Source organism: Salvelinus namaycush, chromosome 38 (assembly GCF_016432855.1).
Source record: "Salvelinus namaycush isolate Seneca chromosome 38, SaNama_1.0, whole genome shotgun sequence".
NCBI lineage: Eukaryota > Metazoa > Chordata > Actinopteri > Salmoniformes > Salmonidae > Salvelinus > Salvelinus namaycush.
The window spans coordinates 8,710,115-8,727,667 of NC_052344.1; the positions used below are offsets into that span (position 1 = coordinate 8,710,115).

At 48.5% G+C, this 17,553-nt stretch overlaps 1 protein-coding gene across 12 annotated transcripts in view; it reads right to left on the reverse strand.

Annotated features, from left to right (window-relative positions):
• Positions 1-17,553, reverse strand: part of LOC120031968 (CUGBP Elav-like family member 2) — a 118,124-nt gene that overhangs the window by 26,258 nt on the left and 74,313 nt on the right. For all 12 annotated transcript variants that reach the window (XM_038977849.1, XM_038977859.1, XM_038977857.1 and 9 more), the window contains 3 exons: positions 15,922-15,970; positions 11,703-11,837; positions 5,449-5,528 (listed from right to left, as the gene is read on the reverse strand). In XM_038977849.1, the coding sequence (XP_038833777.1) occupies positions 5,449-5,528; positions 11,703-11,837; positions 15,922-15,970 (264 nt within the window). The remainder of the gene's footprint in view (positions 1-5,448; positions 5,529-11,702; positions 11,838-15,921; positions 15,971-17,553) is intronic.

Genomic DNA, 17,553 nt, shown 5'->3' on the forward strand with positions numbered 1-17,553 from the left:
GTAGGGTGAGGCCAGGTGCTGCAGACTGTTCTAGTGCCATCGCCAATTCGTTGATATATGTTGAAGAGGGTGGGGCTTAAGCTGCATCCCTGTCTCACACCACAGCCCTGTGGAAGGAAATGTGTGTTTTTTGCCAATTTTAACCGCACACTTGTTGTTTGTGTACATGTATTTTATAATGTTGTATGTTTTTCCCCCAACACCACTTTCCATCAATTTGTATAGCAGATTCTCATGCCAAATTGAGTAAAAAGCTTTTTTGAAATCAACAAAGCATGAGAAGACTTTGCCTTTGTTTTGGTTTGTTTGTTTGTCAATTAGGGTGTGCAGGGTGAATACGTGGTCTGTCGTACAGTAATTTGGTAATAAGACAATTTGACATTTGCTCAGTATATTGTTTTCCCTGAGGAAATGTACGAGTCTGCTGCTAATGATCATTTGTATTTTTATTTATTTAACCTTTATTTAACTAGGCAAGTCAGTTTACAATGACGGCCTACCAAAAGGCAAAAAGTCTTCTGCGGGGACGGGGGCCTGGGATTATTTTTTATTTTTTTAAACATTATAAATATAGGACAAAACACACATCACAACAAGACAACACAACACTACATAAAGAGAGACCTAAGACAACAATATAGCAACACAGCATGGTAGCAACACAACATAACAACAACATGGAAGCAGCACAAAACATGGTACAAACATTATTGGGCACAGTCAAAAGCACAAAGGTCAAGAAGGTAGAGACAACAATACATCACACAAAGCAGCCACAACTGTCAGTAAGAGTGTCCAGGATTGAGTCTTTGAGATAAAACTGTCCAGTTTGAGTGTTTGTTGCAGCTCGTTCCAGTCTCTAGCTGCAGCGAACTAAAAAGAGGAGCGACCCAGGGATGTGTGCTTTGGGGACCTTTAACAGAATGTGACTGTCAGAACGGGTGTTGTATGTGGAGGATGAGGGCTGCAGTAGATATCTCAGATAGGGGGGAGTGAGGCCTAAGAGGGTTGTATAAATAAGTATCAACCAGTGGGTCTTGTGACGGGTAAACAGAGATGACAATTTACAGAGGAGTATATTGGGGTCAAATTTGTCTCCACTTTTGTGGATTGGGTGATCAGTCCTTGGTTCCAAATATCAGGGAAGATGCCAGATTTAGGATGATGTTATAGAGTTTAAAGGATAGCCAATTGGAATTTGTGGTCTGCATATTTTATAATTTCATTGAGGATACCATCAACACCACAGGCCTTTTTGGGTTGGAGGGTTTGTATTTTGTCATTTTGTTCATTCAATGTGGGGAATCGTAGGTGGCGGATTTCAGCTATTTTTATCTTGTTCTAGAGGTGTTTTGACTGACGTCACGTCTATGCTAATATGGCTCAAATTCGCTAGCTAGCTAACCGACAACTGTAATGATGTACACTATATATACAAAAGTATGTGGACCCAAATTAGATTCGGCTATTTCAGTCAAACCCGTTGCTGACAGGTGTATAAAATCGAGTATACAGCCATTCAATCTCCATAGTCAAACATTGGCAGTAGAATGGCCTTACTGAAGAGCTCAGTGACTTTCAACGTGGCACTGTCATAGGATGCCACCTTTCCAACAAGTCAGTTCATCAAATTCCTGCCCCGCTAGAGCTGCCCCGGCCAACTGTAAGTGCTGTTATTGTGAATTTGAAACGTCTAGGAGCAACAACGGCTAAGCCGCAAAGTGGTAGGCAACACAAGGTCACAGAACGAGACCGCCGAGTGCTGAAGCGCGTAAAAATCGAGTTCCAAACTGTCTCTGGAAGCAACGTCAGCACAAGAACTGTTCATCAGGAGCTTCATGAAATGGGTTTCCATTGCCGAGCAACTTAAGATCACCATGCGAAATGCCAAGCTTTGGCTGAAGTGGTGTAAAGCTCGCCACCAATGGACTCTGGAGCAGTGGAAACGCGTTCTCTGGAGTGATGAATCACGCTTCACCATTTGGCAGTTCGTCAGACGAATCTGGGTTTGGCGGTTGCCAGGAGAACGCTACCTCCCCGAATGCATAGTGTCAAATTCAGAGTTTGGTGGAAGAGGAATAATGGTCTGGGGCTGTTTTTCATGGTTCGGGCTAGGCCCTTAGCTCCAGTGAAGGGAAATCTTAAAGCTAAAGCATACAATGACATTCTAGATGATTCTGTGCTTCCAACTTTGTGGTAACAGTTTGGAGAAGGACCTTTCCTGTTTCAGCATGACAATGACTCTGTGCACAAAGCGAGGTTCATACAGAAATGGTTTGTCGGGATTGGTATGGAAGAACTTGACGGACCTGCACAGAGCCCTGACCTCAACCCCATCGAACACCTTTGGGATGAATTGGAACGCCGACTGCGAGCCAGGCCTAATCGCCCAACATCAGTGCCCGACCTCTCTAATGCTCTTGTGGCTGAATGGAAGCAAGTCCCCGCAGTTCCAACATCTAGCGGAAAGCCTTCTCAGAAGAGTGGAGACTATTATAGCAGCAAAGGGGGGACCAACTCCATATTAATGCCCATGCTTTTGGAATGAGATGTTCGACGAGCAGGTGTCCACATACTTTTGGTCATGTAGTGTATTTGAGAGACAATTGCTCAATGTGCAATACTATTTATGGTTTCAAAAAACATTGGAGATGAAATATAGTTTACATATTGTCAACCGTCTAAGCCAATCATCTGTTTTGCCCCATAGTTGCGCATGCGTGAGTTTTGTTGCTAAACAACCAACCCATCTATAGGACTATGAGCTTGTTAGTTTTAATGGGCTGGTGGTAAATAGCAGACACAGAGACGTCTGTTTCTCTGCTATACCTCCCTCACTGTGTCAATCTCTCCATCCCTACATCCCTATTTTTTCTCCCATTAACTTGTCTAGTTTGTCCAGTCTCCAAACATACATGGCTGTGTTTCCTCACTCACAATCCACTTACTGTGTTGTGCGTATCCTCGGTCTCTAGAAGGCCTGATATTAGCCAGGGCCGGCCCTAGCTTTTTGGGGGCCCTGAGCGAGATTTGGTTGTGGAGGTCAAAACATTTTGGCCCCCTCTTGATAGCAGAGAGAAACATTTACATTTTAAAGTACATTTTCGGTAATTCTACACATTTTGCCATGGGGTGGAGACAAAATGTAGCAATTTCAAAACAAATGTCATGCAATTCTAGCCATTTTGCCATGGGGCAGAAAGAATATGTGGCAGTTTTAAAGCAAATTTCCTGCACAACCACATTTTGAAATTGCACCTTGTGTATTCTACTATTCTAACTCTCAACAGTACGTTGAGTTCCCCCCCCAAAATGTTCTTTGCTTATGTCACTTATGTCGCTTATACCTGGAGCCGGACCTGATATTAGCCAGAGCAGAGAGAACAGCCCTCTAACCACTCAAACAGCCTTTATAGGCAGGATGAATATTATACACACAGCCACAAATCACCAGGCTTTACAGAGCACCGTGAGTAACACAAATACAACCACATTAGTCTGCCCTACTTCTCTCCACCGGGAACAGTCAACATCCGCCACTCTCTCTCTCTCTCTCGCTCTCCCTCTCTCTCTCTGTGTTTGTGTGTGCGCGCATGCGTGCACGTGTGTGTGTGCCTACATGGGTGTGTAAATGAATGTGCTTTCTCGTAAATGACCTGTCCTGTCCATATCCACTTTCATAATGCCGTGACATTTATAAAGTACGTGTGTGTGTGTGTGTGTGTGTGTGTGTGTGTGTGTGTGTGTGTGTGTGTGTGTCCTGAATGCCAGAGTATAATGAGAATGGATACGACAGTGACAAGGCCATTAGTGAAAGGCAAAGTCACACAAATACACATACAACTGCACACACACAGACACACACACACCCACCCACCCACACCCACACACACACACACACACACACACACACACACACACACACACACACACACACACACACACACACACACACAGAGACACACAGGCACACAATCTAAAACAGTGGGGGACGATAGAGCCAAGACAATAACCAAACTCTATTTACCAATCCTCATTCGGACCCAAAGTAATTACTTTAAAATTGCAAACTGGGGACGTCACAAAAACGCTGCAGCAATTTGGTTCCTGCCTCAGAGCTAGTCAGCAGAATGTTTTTCACATGGAAATTAAGATTTCTTCCATTATCATTGTCCACTGCAATCTCTGCCTCCTGTTTAGGGCTTTATGTGTGTGTGAAAAAGCAGAGGATATTGGGAAAGTTAACTGGGCCAAGGTACAGAATGTTATAATAGTATAAATAGGGAACACTGATTAAGAGCAATATGGGGGGTAAACACACAAACCGCAACACAAAGTCACACACACACACCGCACGACACAGACATCATTAACATGCATACAAGCAAGTACACACGCACACACACACACACACACACACACACACACACACACACACACACACACACACACACACACACACACACACTTGAAGATTGTGTGTACATACTGAGACACAAAGGGACGCCACAGACAGCCCTTTTCCTGTCAGGGTCACAGCACATCAATATGGATGCCTACCATCCTCATCATCCATAATGAGAGAGCCACTAAGGTGACTGTCAATCTCTGTCTTTAATACACTGTGTCATTACCAGATCGCACACGCACACACACACGCACGCACGCACGCACGCCTGACCAAGGCCCTGTAATTCTCCTGCAATCACATCCCTGTCATCTCCTACTGTCAAAAACCCTACAAACTGACAAGGACACCACAACCCACACAGACACACTCCCAATGGCCATCACCATGGCGATGGAGAGGTTATAGGATCACTGATGGGGGTCCTGTCTGAATGTGGGCGTCTATAATGCTGCCTGTCTCATCTCTTCTCTTTCTGAGGAGTGTGACATCCTTAACAGAGCCAGTCAGGCTGATCAGTGTGATCTGGGGTCCTTGCTTATGTTACCTTGTCTGTTTTGACACTTTTTTCCAAAGCTTTTATGTTATTTTATTATCTGGGAAGAATGACTGTGGTTCTGAGAGAGTTTTGAAAGTTACTTTTCTTCTTTGTCCTACGTTGACATATTTGGCCAAAGGATGACGAGCATGTGACAGCATCCGAAAGATTCTATCACACAGAGATGGAGAGAGAGAGAAAGATGGAGAGATGGCGAGAGAGAGAGATGGAGAGAGAAAGAGATGGAGAGAGAAAGAGATGACAAAATATATAGAGAGAGATGGAGAGATGGCGAGAGAGAGAGATGGAGAGATGGAGAAAGAGCGAGAGATGGAGAGAGATGGAGAGATAGAGAGAGAGAGATGGAGAGAGAAAGAGATGACAAAATATATAAAGAGAGAGAGATGGAGAGAGAGAGATGAAGAGATGAAGAGAGAGAGATGGAGATGGAGAGAGAGAGACGGAGAGAGGAAATTGAAGAGAAAGGGCGAGGGTACAGTACCTCCATAGTCTGAGACTGGTGCATGGCTTTGATTGCATTCTGTGCCATAGCCCTGGTAGAAAACGTGACAAACGCACATCCTGTAGGGAGGGAGGGAGGGAGGGGAGGGATGGAAAGATGGTGGGAGGGAGGGAGGGATGGAGAGATGGTGGGAGGGAGGGATGGAGAGATGGTGGGGAGGGAGGGAGGGAGGGAGGGAGGGAGGGAGGGAGGGAGGGAGGGAGGGAGGGAGGGAGGGGAGGGATGGAAAGATGGTGGGAGGGAGGGAGGGATGAGAGATGGTGGGGAGGGAGGGAGGAGGGAGGGAGAGATGGTGGGAGGGAGGCCAGGAGGAGGGAGGGATGGAGAGATGGTGGGAGGGAGGGAGGCCAGGAGGAGGGAAGGAAAGAGGGATGGAGAGATGGAGGGAGGGAGGCCAGGAGAAGGGAGGGAAAGAGGGATGGAGAGATGGAGGGAGGGAGGCCGGGAGGAGGGAGGGAGGGGAGGGAGGGAGAGATAGTGGGAGGGAGGAGGGGAGGGATGGAGAGATGGTGGGAGGGAGCGAGGAGGGGAGGGATGGAGAGATGGTGGGAGGGAGGGAGGCCGGGAGGAGGGAGGGAGGGATGGAGAGATGATGGGAGGGAGGCCGGGAGGAGGGACGGGACAATGGGATAGGGGGAGAGGAGAAGGAACGGGAGGAGGAAGAGGAGGAGACAAGAAAAAACAAAACAAGACAAAAGGGTTGGACACGTCGTTGTTATAAACCCAAAACAGAGATTGTACAGAGAACTAAACAAGCAGACAACAGTGTTTTCAGGTTGCTAAGGAACAACAGCCAAAGAGCACAGCTAGCACCATGACGACCACACCCAACCCCATCTACAATAGGACAGCTCCAATCAGAATCAGTAAGAGTTTTTGATTGGCAGGTTGTCGTGCACCAATGGGGATGGCTGTTGAGATGAGGTGGGGTGGTTGAAGCTCTCTCCCTCCCTCTTCATCTTCCCCAGTCTCTTTCTTTCTCTCTCTGCCCATCTCTCTCTCGCTCCTACACAGAAATAACTGGTTGTACAAGTATCCTCCCACTCTTCATCTTCCCCAGTCACTCTTCCTCCCACTCTTCTAGAGAATGTAAATCTGTCCAATTTGCATTAAAACGATTTGAACTCATTAGGCCTGCATTGTGTGTCTGATTGGATGCCCCCTCTTCTCTCTCTCTCTCTCTCTCTCTCTCTCTCTCTCTCTCTCTCTCTCTCTCTCTCTCTCTCTCTCTCTCTCTCTCTCTCTCTCTCTCTCTCTCTCTCTCTCTCTCTCTCTCTCTCTCTCTCTCTCTCTCTCTCTCTCTCTCTCTCTCTCTCTCTCTCTCTCTCTCTCTCTCTCTCTCTCTCTCTCTCTCTCTCTCTCTCTCTCTCTCTCTCTCTCTCTCTCTCTCTTCCCCCCCCCTCCTCCTTTTCTCTTACTGTCCTATTCTGGGACATGAAGCTGACGAGAGAGAGAGGGGAGGGAGGCGGGGCGGGGCGGAGGACTGTGACAAACCGTCTCTAGGGTTCTATGAAGAATGCGTTCTGAAAAGACATCACAGAAAATCACACAAATTGAGCAAATCTTGGGGGAGGGAGAGTGCGTGTGGCGGGCAGAATGATGCACATTCTTTGGGAACTCTTAACTATTTGGCGATTTGGAGTTTGATCGGTTGGATCGTAATTGTTGGGTAATAGACTAGTATTAAATTAAATGGTATTACCCTTAACGTTGGCTTCCCTCTGGCTGAGGCCTGTTGGTTGGGGAGTGATCAGAGAGAGGCAGTGTCAATATACTGGAGGAGAGCTTCAACACCCCCACCCCCCAAGCTAACACGCTAACACACTAACACACACTGAGCCATGCTAGCAGTAGTAGCACAGCCATCCCCAGACCCACTCCACACACACTTTGTAGCTAGCTGACTGCACAGGATACAGTTAGCTAGCTAGCAGACAGGTCATCTAGTCAGAACTGTGTGCATGGGGTGGGGGTGGACGGATGGAAAGAGAGACAGAAAGAGAGAGAGTACGAGTGAGTGAACGGGTGAGTGTGTGTGTGTGTGAGAGAGAGAGAGAGAGAGAGAGAACAGATGAGTGTCTGTGATTCATCCTCTACCTTTATGATTGTCTTGTCCTCTGTGATAGAACGGGGTTGAGGGTTAGGGATAGACTATTCATTATGGGCCTGCCTAACGGTACCAATAAAAGCTAACTAGGTCTGTGTCGTAGCAAGATGTGGCAGATGAAGTTGCCTTGGGGTTCAAGTGTGAGAAGACTGTCCAGGGTCTTGCTCTATCTGGCATCAGTTGAGAAAGGCCAAGGTCGGGCATCTTTGAGCAAGTTAGAGAAACTAATATGGGGTAATTCTAGATGGGCCAAAATCTTACAAATAGTTTGAAGACCTCTTAGAGTACATGACCCAGATGGTGTGCTCCAGAGAGAATCCACCGGTTAAGGTGACCTGCTAGACTGGCTCTTTTAAGGCCGTCTACTCTCAGTCTTTCACCAACTCTCATTAAAAGGCCAGGCAGTTCCTGTGGATTCTCCATTGAAATACTGTTTCCTGGCCGTTATACCATAGAACCAATGAGGCATTTTACAATAGAAGACAGACTTCTTCCTCCACCAAAATACATTCCTTCGTTTCTGAGCCCGTTCCTTCGTTCGATACCCAAAATAAACCCCTCTGTTGAACTGAACCATATTAAGGTCAGTGCTAAAAATGACCTGATAAAAGCTTCTCTTTCCATTCCAGTATGTTTTTTATCATCCAGCGAAGAAGATGGGATTTAGCCGCCTAGCCTATAAATATCTAGCTGGCCGCATTCTGTCGTCATGCACCGGGCTCCGATAGGAGAGGAGAAAGAGAACAGTCCTTTCATGAATGTAGGGTAACTCCCCAGGCCCAGCCGTGGATCCACCAGTGGTGTGATCCATATTTTATTAATAGTGGGTGGTGGAACAGAACAGGCTTCTGATTCATATTGTGGTTTAATAGCAGCTCCGTGTAGCAGCGCAGAGCCAGGTGGGACAGCGCAGAGCCAGGTGGAACAGCGCAGAGCCAGGTGGGACAGCGCAGAGCCAGGTGGGAACAGCGCAGAGCCAGGTGGGACAGCGCAGAGCCAGGTGGGACAGCGCAGAGCCAGGTGGGACAGCGCAGAGCCAGGTGGGACAGCGCAGAGCCAGGTGGGACAGCGCAGAGCCAGGTGGGACAGCGCAGAGCCAGGTGGGAACAGCGCAGAGCCAGGTGGGACAGCGCAGAGCCAGGTGGAACAGCGCAGAGCCAGGTGGAACAGCGCAGAGCCAGGTGGGACAGCGCAGAGCCAGGTGGGACAGCGCAGAGCCAGGTGGGACAGCGCAGAGCCAGGTGGGACAGCGCAGAGCCAGGTGGGAACAGCGCAGAGCCAGGTGGGACAGCGCAGAGCCAGGTGGGACAGCGCAGAGCCAGGTGGAACAGCGCAGAGCCAGGTGGGACAGCGCAGAGCCAGGTGGGACAGCGCAGAGCCAGGTGGGACAGCGCAGAGCCAGGTGGGACAGCGCAGAGCCAGGTGGAACAGCGCAGAGCCAGGTGGGACAGCGCAGAGCCAGGTGGGACAGCGCAGAGCCAGGTGGGACAGCGCAGAGCCAGGTGGAACAGCGCAGAGCCAGGTGGGACAGCGCAGAGCCAGGTGGGACAGCGCAGAGCCAGGTGGAACAGCGCAGAGCCAGGTGGGACAGCGCAGAGCCAGGTGGGACAGCGCAGAGCCAGGTGGGAACAGCGCAGAGCCAGGTGGGACAGCGCAGAGCCAGGTGGGAACAGCGCAGAGCCAGGTGGGACAGCGCAGAGCCAGGTGGAACAGCGCAGAGCCAGGTGGGACAGCGCAGAGCCAGGTGGGACAGCGCAGAGCCAGGTGGGACAGCGCAGAGCCAGGTGGGACAGCGCAGAGCCAGGTGGGAACAGCGCAGAGCCAGGTGGGACAGCGCAGAGCCAGGTGGGACAGGCAGAACCACTTGAAGGCCTATTTATCTGCAGCCTCACTCTGATTCATGTATTTACTGCTCTGGACCAGGCTGGACTAAGACTGCTCTGACAGGCTGGACTAAGACTGCTCTGGACCAGGCTGGACTAAGACTGCTCTGACAGGCTGGACTAAGACTGCTCTGGACCAGGCTGGACTAAGACTGCTCTGGACCAGGCTGGGCTAAGACTGCTCTGGACCAGGCTGGACTAAGACTGCTCTGGACCAGGTTGGACTAAGACTGCTCTGACAGGCCTGTTAGGAAGCCTGGAGTTTGTGGAGGTTATGTGCAGTAAAGATTCTAATATTCATGAGGACAACAGACACGTGATTGAGAGGAAGAGAGAGAGAGATGGGAAATAGGATGCTCATGTGTAATAGAATTCTGGGATAGTGCAGAACAGAGAGAGAGAGAGAGAGAGAGATGAAGAGGATGATGGGATAGTGGAGGACAGAGAGAGAGGAGGATGAAGGGACAGAAGGACAGAGAGAGAGGAGAATGAAGGGACAGGAGGACAGAGAGAGAGGAGGATGAAGGGACAGGAGGACAGAGAGAGAGGAGAATGAAGGGACAGGAGGACAGAGAGAGATGAGGATGAAGGGACAGGAGGACAGAGAGAGAGGAGGATGAAGGGACAGGAGGACAGGGAGAGAGGAGGATGAAGGGACAGGAGGACAGAGAGAGAGGAGGATGAAGGGACAGGAAACAGAGAGAGGAGGATGAAGGGACAGGAGGACAGAGAGAGAGGAGGATGAAGGGACAGGAAGACAGAGAGAGAGGAGAATGAATGGACAGGAGGACAGAGAGAGGAGGATGAAGGGACAGGAGGACAGAGAGAGGAGGATGAAGGGACAGGAGGACAGAGAGAGGAGGATGAAGGGACATGAGGACAGAGAGAGAGGAGGATGAATGAACAGGAGGACAGAGAGAGAGGAGGATAAAGGGACAGGAGGACAGAGAGAGGAGGATGAAGGGACAGGAGGACAGAGAGAGAGAGAGATGGAGAGAGAGTGGAGAACTGAGTGTGTGTGATAGTAGAGTATTAGAGACCGCTAGTGGCTAGAGGCACCTTGAGGAGAGAAGAAGAAGAGACCTTCAGATAATGAGAGACGGTCAACAGTAACAGTAAGAACAACCGACACGTCCACAGAGAAACACACAGCAACTGACACACCCACAGAGAAACACACAACAACCGACACACCCACAGAGAAACACACAACAACCGACACACCCACAGAGAAACACACAACAACCGACACACCCACAGAGAAACACACAACAACCGACACATCCACAAAGACGCACACAACAACCGACACACCCACAAAGAAACACACAACAACCGACACACCCACAGAGAAACACACAACAACCGACACACCCACAGAGAAACACACAACAACCGACACATCCACAAAGACGCACACAACAACCGACACACCCACAGAGAAACACACAACAACCGACACATCCACAAAGACGCACACAACAACCGACAGATCCACAAAGAAACACACAACAACTGACACACACACAGAGAAACACACAACAACTGACACACACACAGAGAAACACACAACAACCGACACAACCACAGAGAAACACACAACAACCGACACACCCACAAAGAAACACACAACAACCGACACACCCACAGAGAAACACACAACAACCGACACGCCCACAAAGAAACACACAACAACTGACACATCCACAGAGAAACACACAACAACCGACACACCCACAGAGAAACGCACAACAACCGACACACCCACAGAGAAACACACAACAACCGACACATCCACAGAGAAACGCACAACAACCGACACATCCACATAAACCTGTGTGACGATGACAGTGACAGCCTGGTGTGACGCCGAGCAGGACAGACAGTTTGTTTTGGCAGACCCCGCCCCATCTCCTCAGCACATAGAGACCACAGAGGGAGGGGGAGGGAGGAGAGGAGGCAGGGGGATTGGAGGGGGTGAGGGGGGGAGGGAGGCAGTGAAGAGGAGATTGACTCAGGGGGACACTGCACTGCTGATTGCGTAGTAGCTCTATGGTTGGCCAAAAGCGAGGGAGAACATAATTTCTCCTTCTGCCTAGAGGAGAACTGTAAGGGGAGGGATGAGGGGCTCAGAACTGAATAGGGGGTGGATATAATAGATGGGAGGGGTGAAAGGGATGGTGGGTAAGGGAGGAGGGGGTCAGGGTGAGTGTGTATATGGACGGAGCCCAAGAAACACACACCTCTGCTGAGTCCGTCGGGCCCTCGCAGGATCCGGCACTCCTCGATCTGTCCGAACGCAGAGAACATGACTCGGATGTCGTTCTCATTGCACTTCTTCGACACCATGCCGATGAACAGCTTCCTGTCCTCCACCGCTGCAGGGGAAGAGAGGAACACATTCACATGGGTGAGAAACAGAAAGAAAAGGAGAAGAAAGAGAGAGAGAGAAGGTTCACCATTTCATCTGCAGACTGTGATCAATGTCTCATTACCACTTCAACACCAAGTCTCTGTGCGACTCTCTCCCTCTATTCGTTTCTCTCTCCCTCTATTCGTTTCTCTCTCTCCATCTCCTCCTCTCCCATCTCTCCGGGTTTCTTTGTGTCTGCCTGCCCCTCCTTCTCCTCCTGTTTAATCATTTTCTCTCTGACCCAATCGCTCCATTTATCTTGCAATACCTCGGCCTGTGTGTGTGTGTGTGTGTGTGTGTGTGTGTGTGTGTGTGTGTGTGTGTGTGTGTGTGTGTGTGTGTGTGTGTGTGTGTGTGTGTGTGTGTATGACCGTGGGAAAGAGACAAGAGAGAGAACGTGTGTGTATGTGTTGCTCACCATTCAGAGTAATGCTAATTCAATTCATTTTTAATGAGGAAACTGTCAGCTCTTACCGGGAGGCGAAAGAGATAAGCGGTCTGTTGCACTCTGGGAAATCAATAGAGCACTTGTTTATTTTGCTGTTTGAATTGTTTGTGCGTTTAAAAAAAATAACACAGGGAAGATAAGTGTTGTTTCAAAGGCTTCCAACTCGTCTGTATACGTTCGCTCACTATCAGCACTGTAATGAATTAACTGGGAGTGGATATGGAGAAACAGCAGAGATATCCTCAACAGTGACTAAACGTCTGTTAGTCGACCTGAGTCCGAGTTAGTGATGTATTGGGAAGCAGAGAAACAGCGTTTTACTGATTCCAGATCAGATTTCAAGAAAGAAAGAATGCGGAAAGTGAAGACGGGCTATCGAGATAGCAGTCCGGCGAAGACGCGCACACACACCGCTTGATTGACTAAAGCAACAAACCGCTTAACGACAATTCATCATGGTTACAGCAACTCCAATAAAGGTTTATGGAACGTATTATCATTAAAAAGACGGATACATTTCATATGGCCGTGCTTTACTATCTCCCATTACAGTAGATGATGACTGCATCTACAGCCGGCTGGAGCTTTACTATCTCCCATTACAGTAGAGGATGACTGCATCTACAGATGGCTGGAGGTTTACTATCTCCCATTACAGTAGAGGATGACTGCATCTACAGATGCCTGGAGCTTTACTATCTCCCATTACAGTAGATGATGACTGCATCTACAGATGGCTGGAGCTTTACTATCTCCCATTACAGTAGATGATGACTGCATCTACAGATGGCTGGAGCTTTACTATCTCCCATTACAGTAGATGATGACTGCATCTACAGATGGCTGGAGCTTTACTATCTCGCATTACAGTAGATGATGACTGCATCTACAGATGGCTGGAGCTTTACTATCTCCCATTACAGTAGATGATGACTGCATCTACAGCCGGCTGGAGCTTTACTATCTCCCATTACAGTAGATGATGACTGCATCTACAGATGGCTGGAGCTTTACTATCTCCCATTACAGTAGATGATGACTGCATCTACAGATGGCTGGAGCTTTACTATCTCCCATTACAGTAGATGATGACTGCATCTACAGATGGCTGGAGCTTTACTATCTCCCATTACAGTAGATGATGACTGCATCTACAGCCGGCTGGAGCTTTACTATCTCCCATTACAGTAGAGGATGACTGCATCTACAGCCGGCTGGAGCTTTACTATCTCCCATTACAGTAGAGGATGACTGCATCTACAGCCGGCTGGAGCTTTACTATCTCCCATTACAGTAGATGATGACTGCATCTACAGATGGCTGGAGCTTTACTATCTCCCATTACAGTAGAGGATGACTGCATCTACAGCCGGCTGGAGCTTTACTATCTCCCATTACAGTAGATGATGACTGCATCTACAGCCGGCTGGAGCTTTACTATCTCCCATTACAGTAGATGATGACTGCATCTACAGCCGGCTGGAGCTTTACTATCTCCCATTACAGTAGATGATGACTGCATCTACAGATGGCTGGAGCTTTACTATCTCCCATTACAGTAGATGATGACTGCATCTACAGCCGGCTGGAGCTTTACTATCTCCCATTACAGTAGAGGATGACTGCATCTACAGCCGGCTGGAGCTTTACTATCTCCCATTACAGTAGAGGATGACTGCATCTACAGCCGGCTGGAGCTTTACTATCTCCCATTACAGTAGAGGATGACTGCATCTACAGCCGGCTGGAGCTTTACTATCTCCCATTACAGTAGATGATGACTGCATCTACAGATGGCTGGAGCTTTACTATCTCCCATTACAGTAGAGGATGACTGCGTCTACAGCCGGCTGGAGCTTTACTATCTCCCATTACAGTAGATGATGACTGCGTCTACAGCCGGCTGGAGCTTTACTATCTCCCATTACAGTAGATGATGACTGCGTCTACAGCCGGCTGGAGCTTTACTATCTCCCATTACAGTAGAGGATGACTGCGTCTACAGCCGGCTGGAGCTTTACTATCTCCCATTACAGTAGATGATGACTGCATCTACAGATGGCTGGAGCTTTACTATCTCCCATTACAGTAGATGATGACTGCATCTACAGATGGCTGGAGCTTTACTATCTCCCATTACAGTAGATGATGACTGCATCTACATATGGCTGGAGCTTTACTATCTCCCATTACAGTAGATGATGACTGCATCTACATATGGCTGGAGCTTTACTATCTCCCATTACAGTAGATGATGACTGCATCTACAGATGGCTGGAGCTTTACTATCTCCCATTACAGTAGATGATGACTGCATCTACAGATGGCTGGAGCTTTACTATCTCCCATTACAGTAGAGGATGACTGCATCTACAGCCGGCTGGAGCTTTACTATCTCCCATTACAGTAGATGATGACTGCATCTACAGCCGGCTGGAGCTTTACTATCTCCCATTACAGTAGATGATGACTGCATCTACAGATGGCTGGAGCTTTACTATCTCCCATTACAGTAGATGATGACTGCATCTACAGATGGCTGGAGCTTTACTATCTCCCATTACAGTAGATGATGACTGCATCTACAGATGGCTGGAGCTTTACTATCTCCCATTACAGTAGATGATGACTGCATCTACAGATGGCTGGAGCTTTACTATCTCCCATTACAGTAGATGATGACTGCATCTACAGATGGCTGGAGCTTTACTATCTCCCATTACAGTAGATGATGACTGCATCTACAGATGGCTGGAGCTTTACTATCTCCCATTACAGTAGATGACTGCATCTACAGATGGCTGGAGCTTTACTAAGGTCATCGTTACCTAGACAGATATATCTTACCAAGTCCTATTTCATAACCTCACAGAAGATGTCTGGAGCGGTAAAGCATTATTAAGGTCTCATCATGCCTTATATGGATGGATCTATAGGCTTCTAGTGCATTGTATTTCCTTTGTGGGTCGAGTCTAGAAGATGCTGCTACGAGCGGCTTTATTAAGCTTTAAGTGATGCCTGTGTGCTGTCAGTGGCTTTATGACACGACTCTGTCTCTCTCGGTGTGGTACTGTTCCGTCTGTCCCAATGTTATTACCCTCTATCCTTCTATACTTTCAGTGGTCCAGTGGATGAGGAAAAGAGGCTATTAGTATTGGGACGTGGCCCCTGTCTGGCTTCTCTCAGATGCAGTAAAGCTTTATGGCTGGATAAATGGGGTTGTAACCGCATCTGCAATAGAGCCATTTGTCTGTGTGTGTGTGTGTGTGTGTGTGTGTGTGTGTGTGTGTGTGTGTGTGTGTGTGTGTGTGTGTGTGTGTGTGTGTGTGTGTGTGTGTGTGTGTGTGTGTGTGTGTGTGTGTGTGTGTGTGTGTGTGTGTGTGTGAGAGAGAGAGAGAGAGAGACGCAGGGAGAAAGGCTGGTTCACTGTGGGGCCAAAACAGTTGAACTCTCCCTGACCCCCTCCCAGAACACTGTAATAATTCATACATCTCTCTTTCTCTCTCTGAAACAGGATCACTGAGCCACAGAGACACTGAAGTACACACACACACACACCCCTGACCACGTAATACTCAACCCAGTGTGTGTGATCACTCACCGTTTGATTTCTCACTGTCTGCAGGCTTCATCTGAATGGGATGGTGCATCTGGAAAAGACAGGACAAACACACCTTTACAATACTATACACACACACACACACACACACACACACACACACACACACACACACACACACACACACACACACACACACACACACACACACACACACCTAGTGAGGACTGCACACACTCAGAGATCACACACACTACATCAGACACACGCTGACTGTCTGTCTGTCTGTCTGTCTGTCTGTCTGTCTGTCTGTCTGTCTGTCTCTGTGACTGTCTGTCTCTGTGTCTGTGACTGCCTGGCGGTGCGTCTGTCTCGGCGTCTGTCTCTATGTCTGTGGCTGTGTCTGTGACCGTCTGTCTATGTGTCTGTGAATGTCTGTCTCTGTGGCTGTCTGACACAGAGGCAGACACAGACACTGTCTGTCTCTGTGTCTGCCTCTGTCTGTTTCTGCCTCTGTATGTGTGTGTCTGTGGGTGTGTGTCTGTATAGCTGTGTCTATCTATCTGCATCTGTGTCTGTCTGTCGGTGTCTGTATCTGTCGGTGTCTGCCGGCGTCTGTGTCTGTCTGTCTGTCTGTTGGTGTCTGTCTGTTGGTGTCTGTCTGTCTGTCTGTTAGTGTCTGTCTGTCTGCCGGTGTGTGTGTCTGTATGGCTGTGTCTATCTGTCTGTTACTGTCTGTATGGCTGTGTCTGTCTGTCTATGTCTGTCGGTGTGTGTCTGTGTGTCGGTGTGTGTTTGTATGGCTGTGTCTATCGGTCTGTGTATGTCTGTCTGTCTGTGTCTGTCTGTCTGTTTGTCTGTCTGTCTGTTGGTCTGTCTGTCTGTTTGTCTGTCTGTCTGTTGGTCTGTCTGTCTGTGTCTGTCTGTCGGTGTGTGTCTGTCTGTCTGTCTGTCTGTCTGTCTGTCTGTCTGTCTGTCTGTCTGTCTGTCTGTCTGTCTGTCTGTGTATGTCTGTTTGTCTGTCTGTGTATGTGTCGGTGTCTGTGTATGTGACGGTGTCTGTCTGTGTCATTCTGTCTGTGTCATTCTGTGTCTGTCTGTCTGTCTGTCTGTCTGTCTGTCTGTCTGTCTGTCTGTCTGTCTGTCTGTCTGTCTGTCTGTCTGTCTGTCTGTCTGTCTGTCTGTCTGTCTGTCTGTCTGTCTGTCTGTCTGTCTGTGTTGGTCTGTCTGTCTGTCTGTGTCTATCTGTGTCTATCTGTCTCTCTCTCCCGATCTGTCTGTCTGTTTCTCTCTCTCTTTCGTTCTTTTTACAATATGTTTATACATTGACTTTATTCATTTTCCACAACACTCCTACATCCAGCACCCCAGTGTCACCAGTAGTGTTAATTCAACTGAATTCACTACCTGGACCCATCGTGTCCATTTTGGTTTATATCTCCCTGATTGAGTGAGTGACTAGTTGTACAAGACTGTGTGTGTTTGAGAGAGAGAGAGGTAGTGGATCACATGTTGGAGGGCTACAGTACAGAAATAACTGCATCCCTGCCTCTGCCTCTCACACTCTCTCAGAAAGTTCTGTCTAGATGCCATCCTTCTCCCAGATCTGGCTACCCAGGAGGCCTTGCAGGCTTCATGCCTGGGCTCCACCACTACCCCACAATTCCACACTGC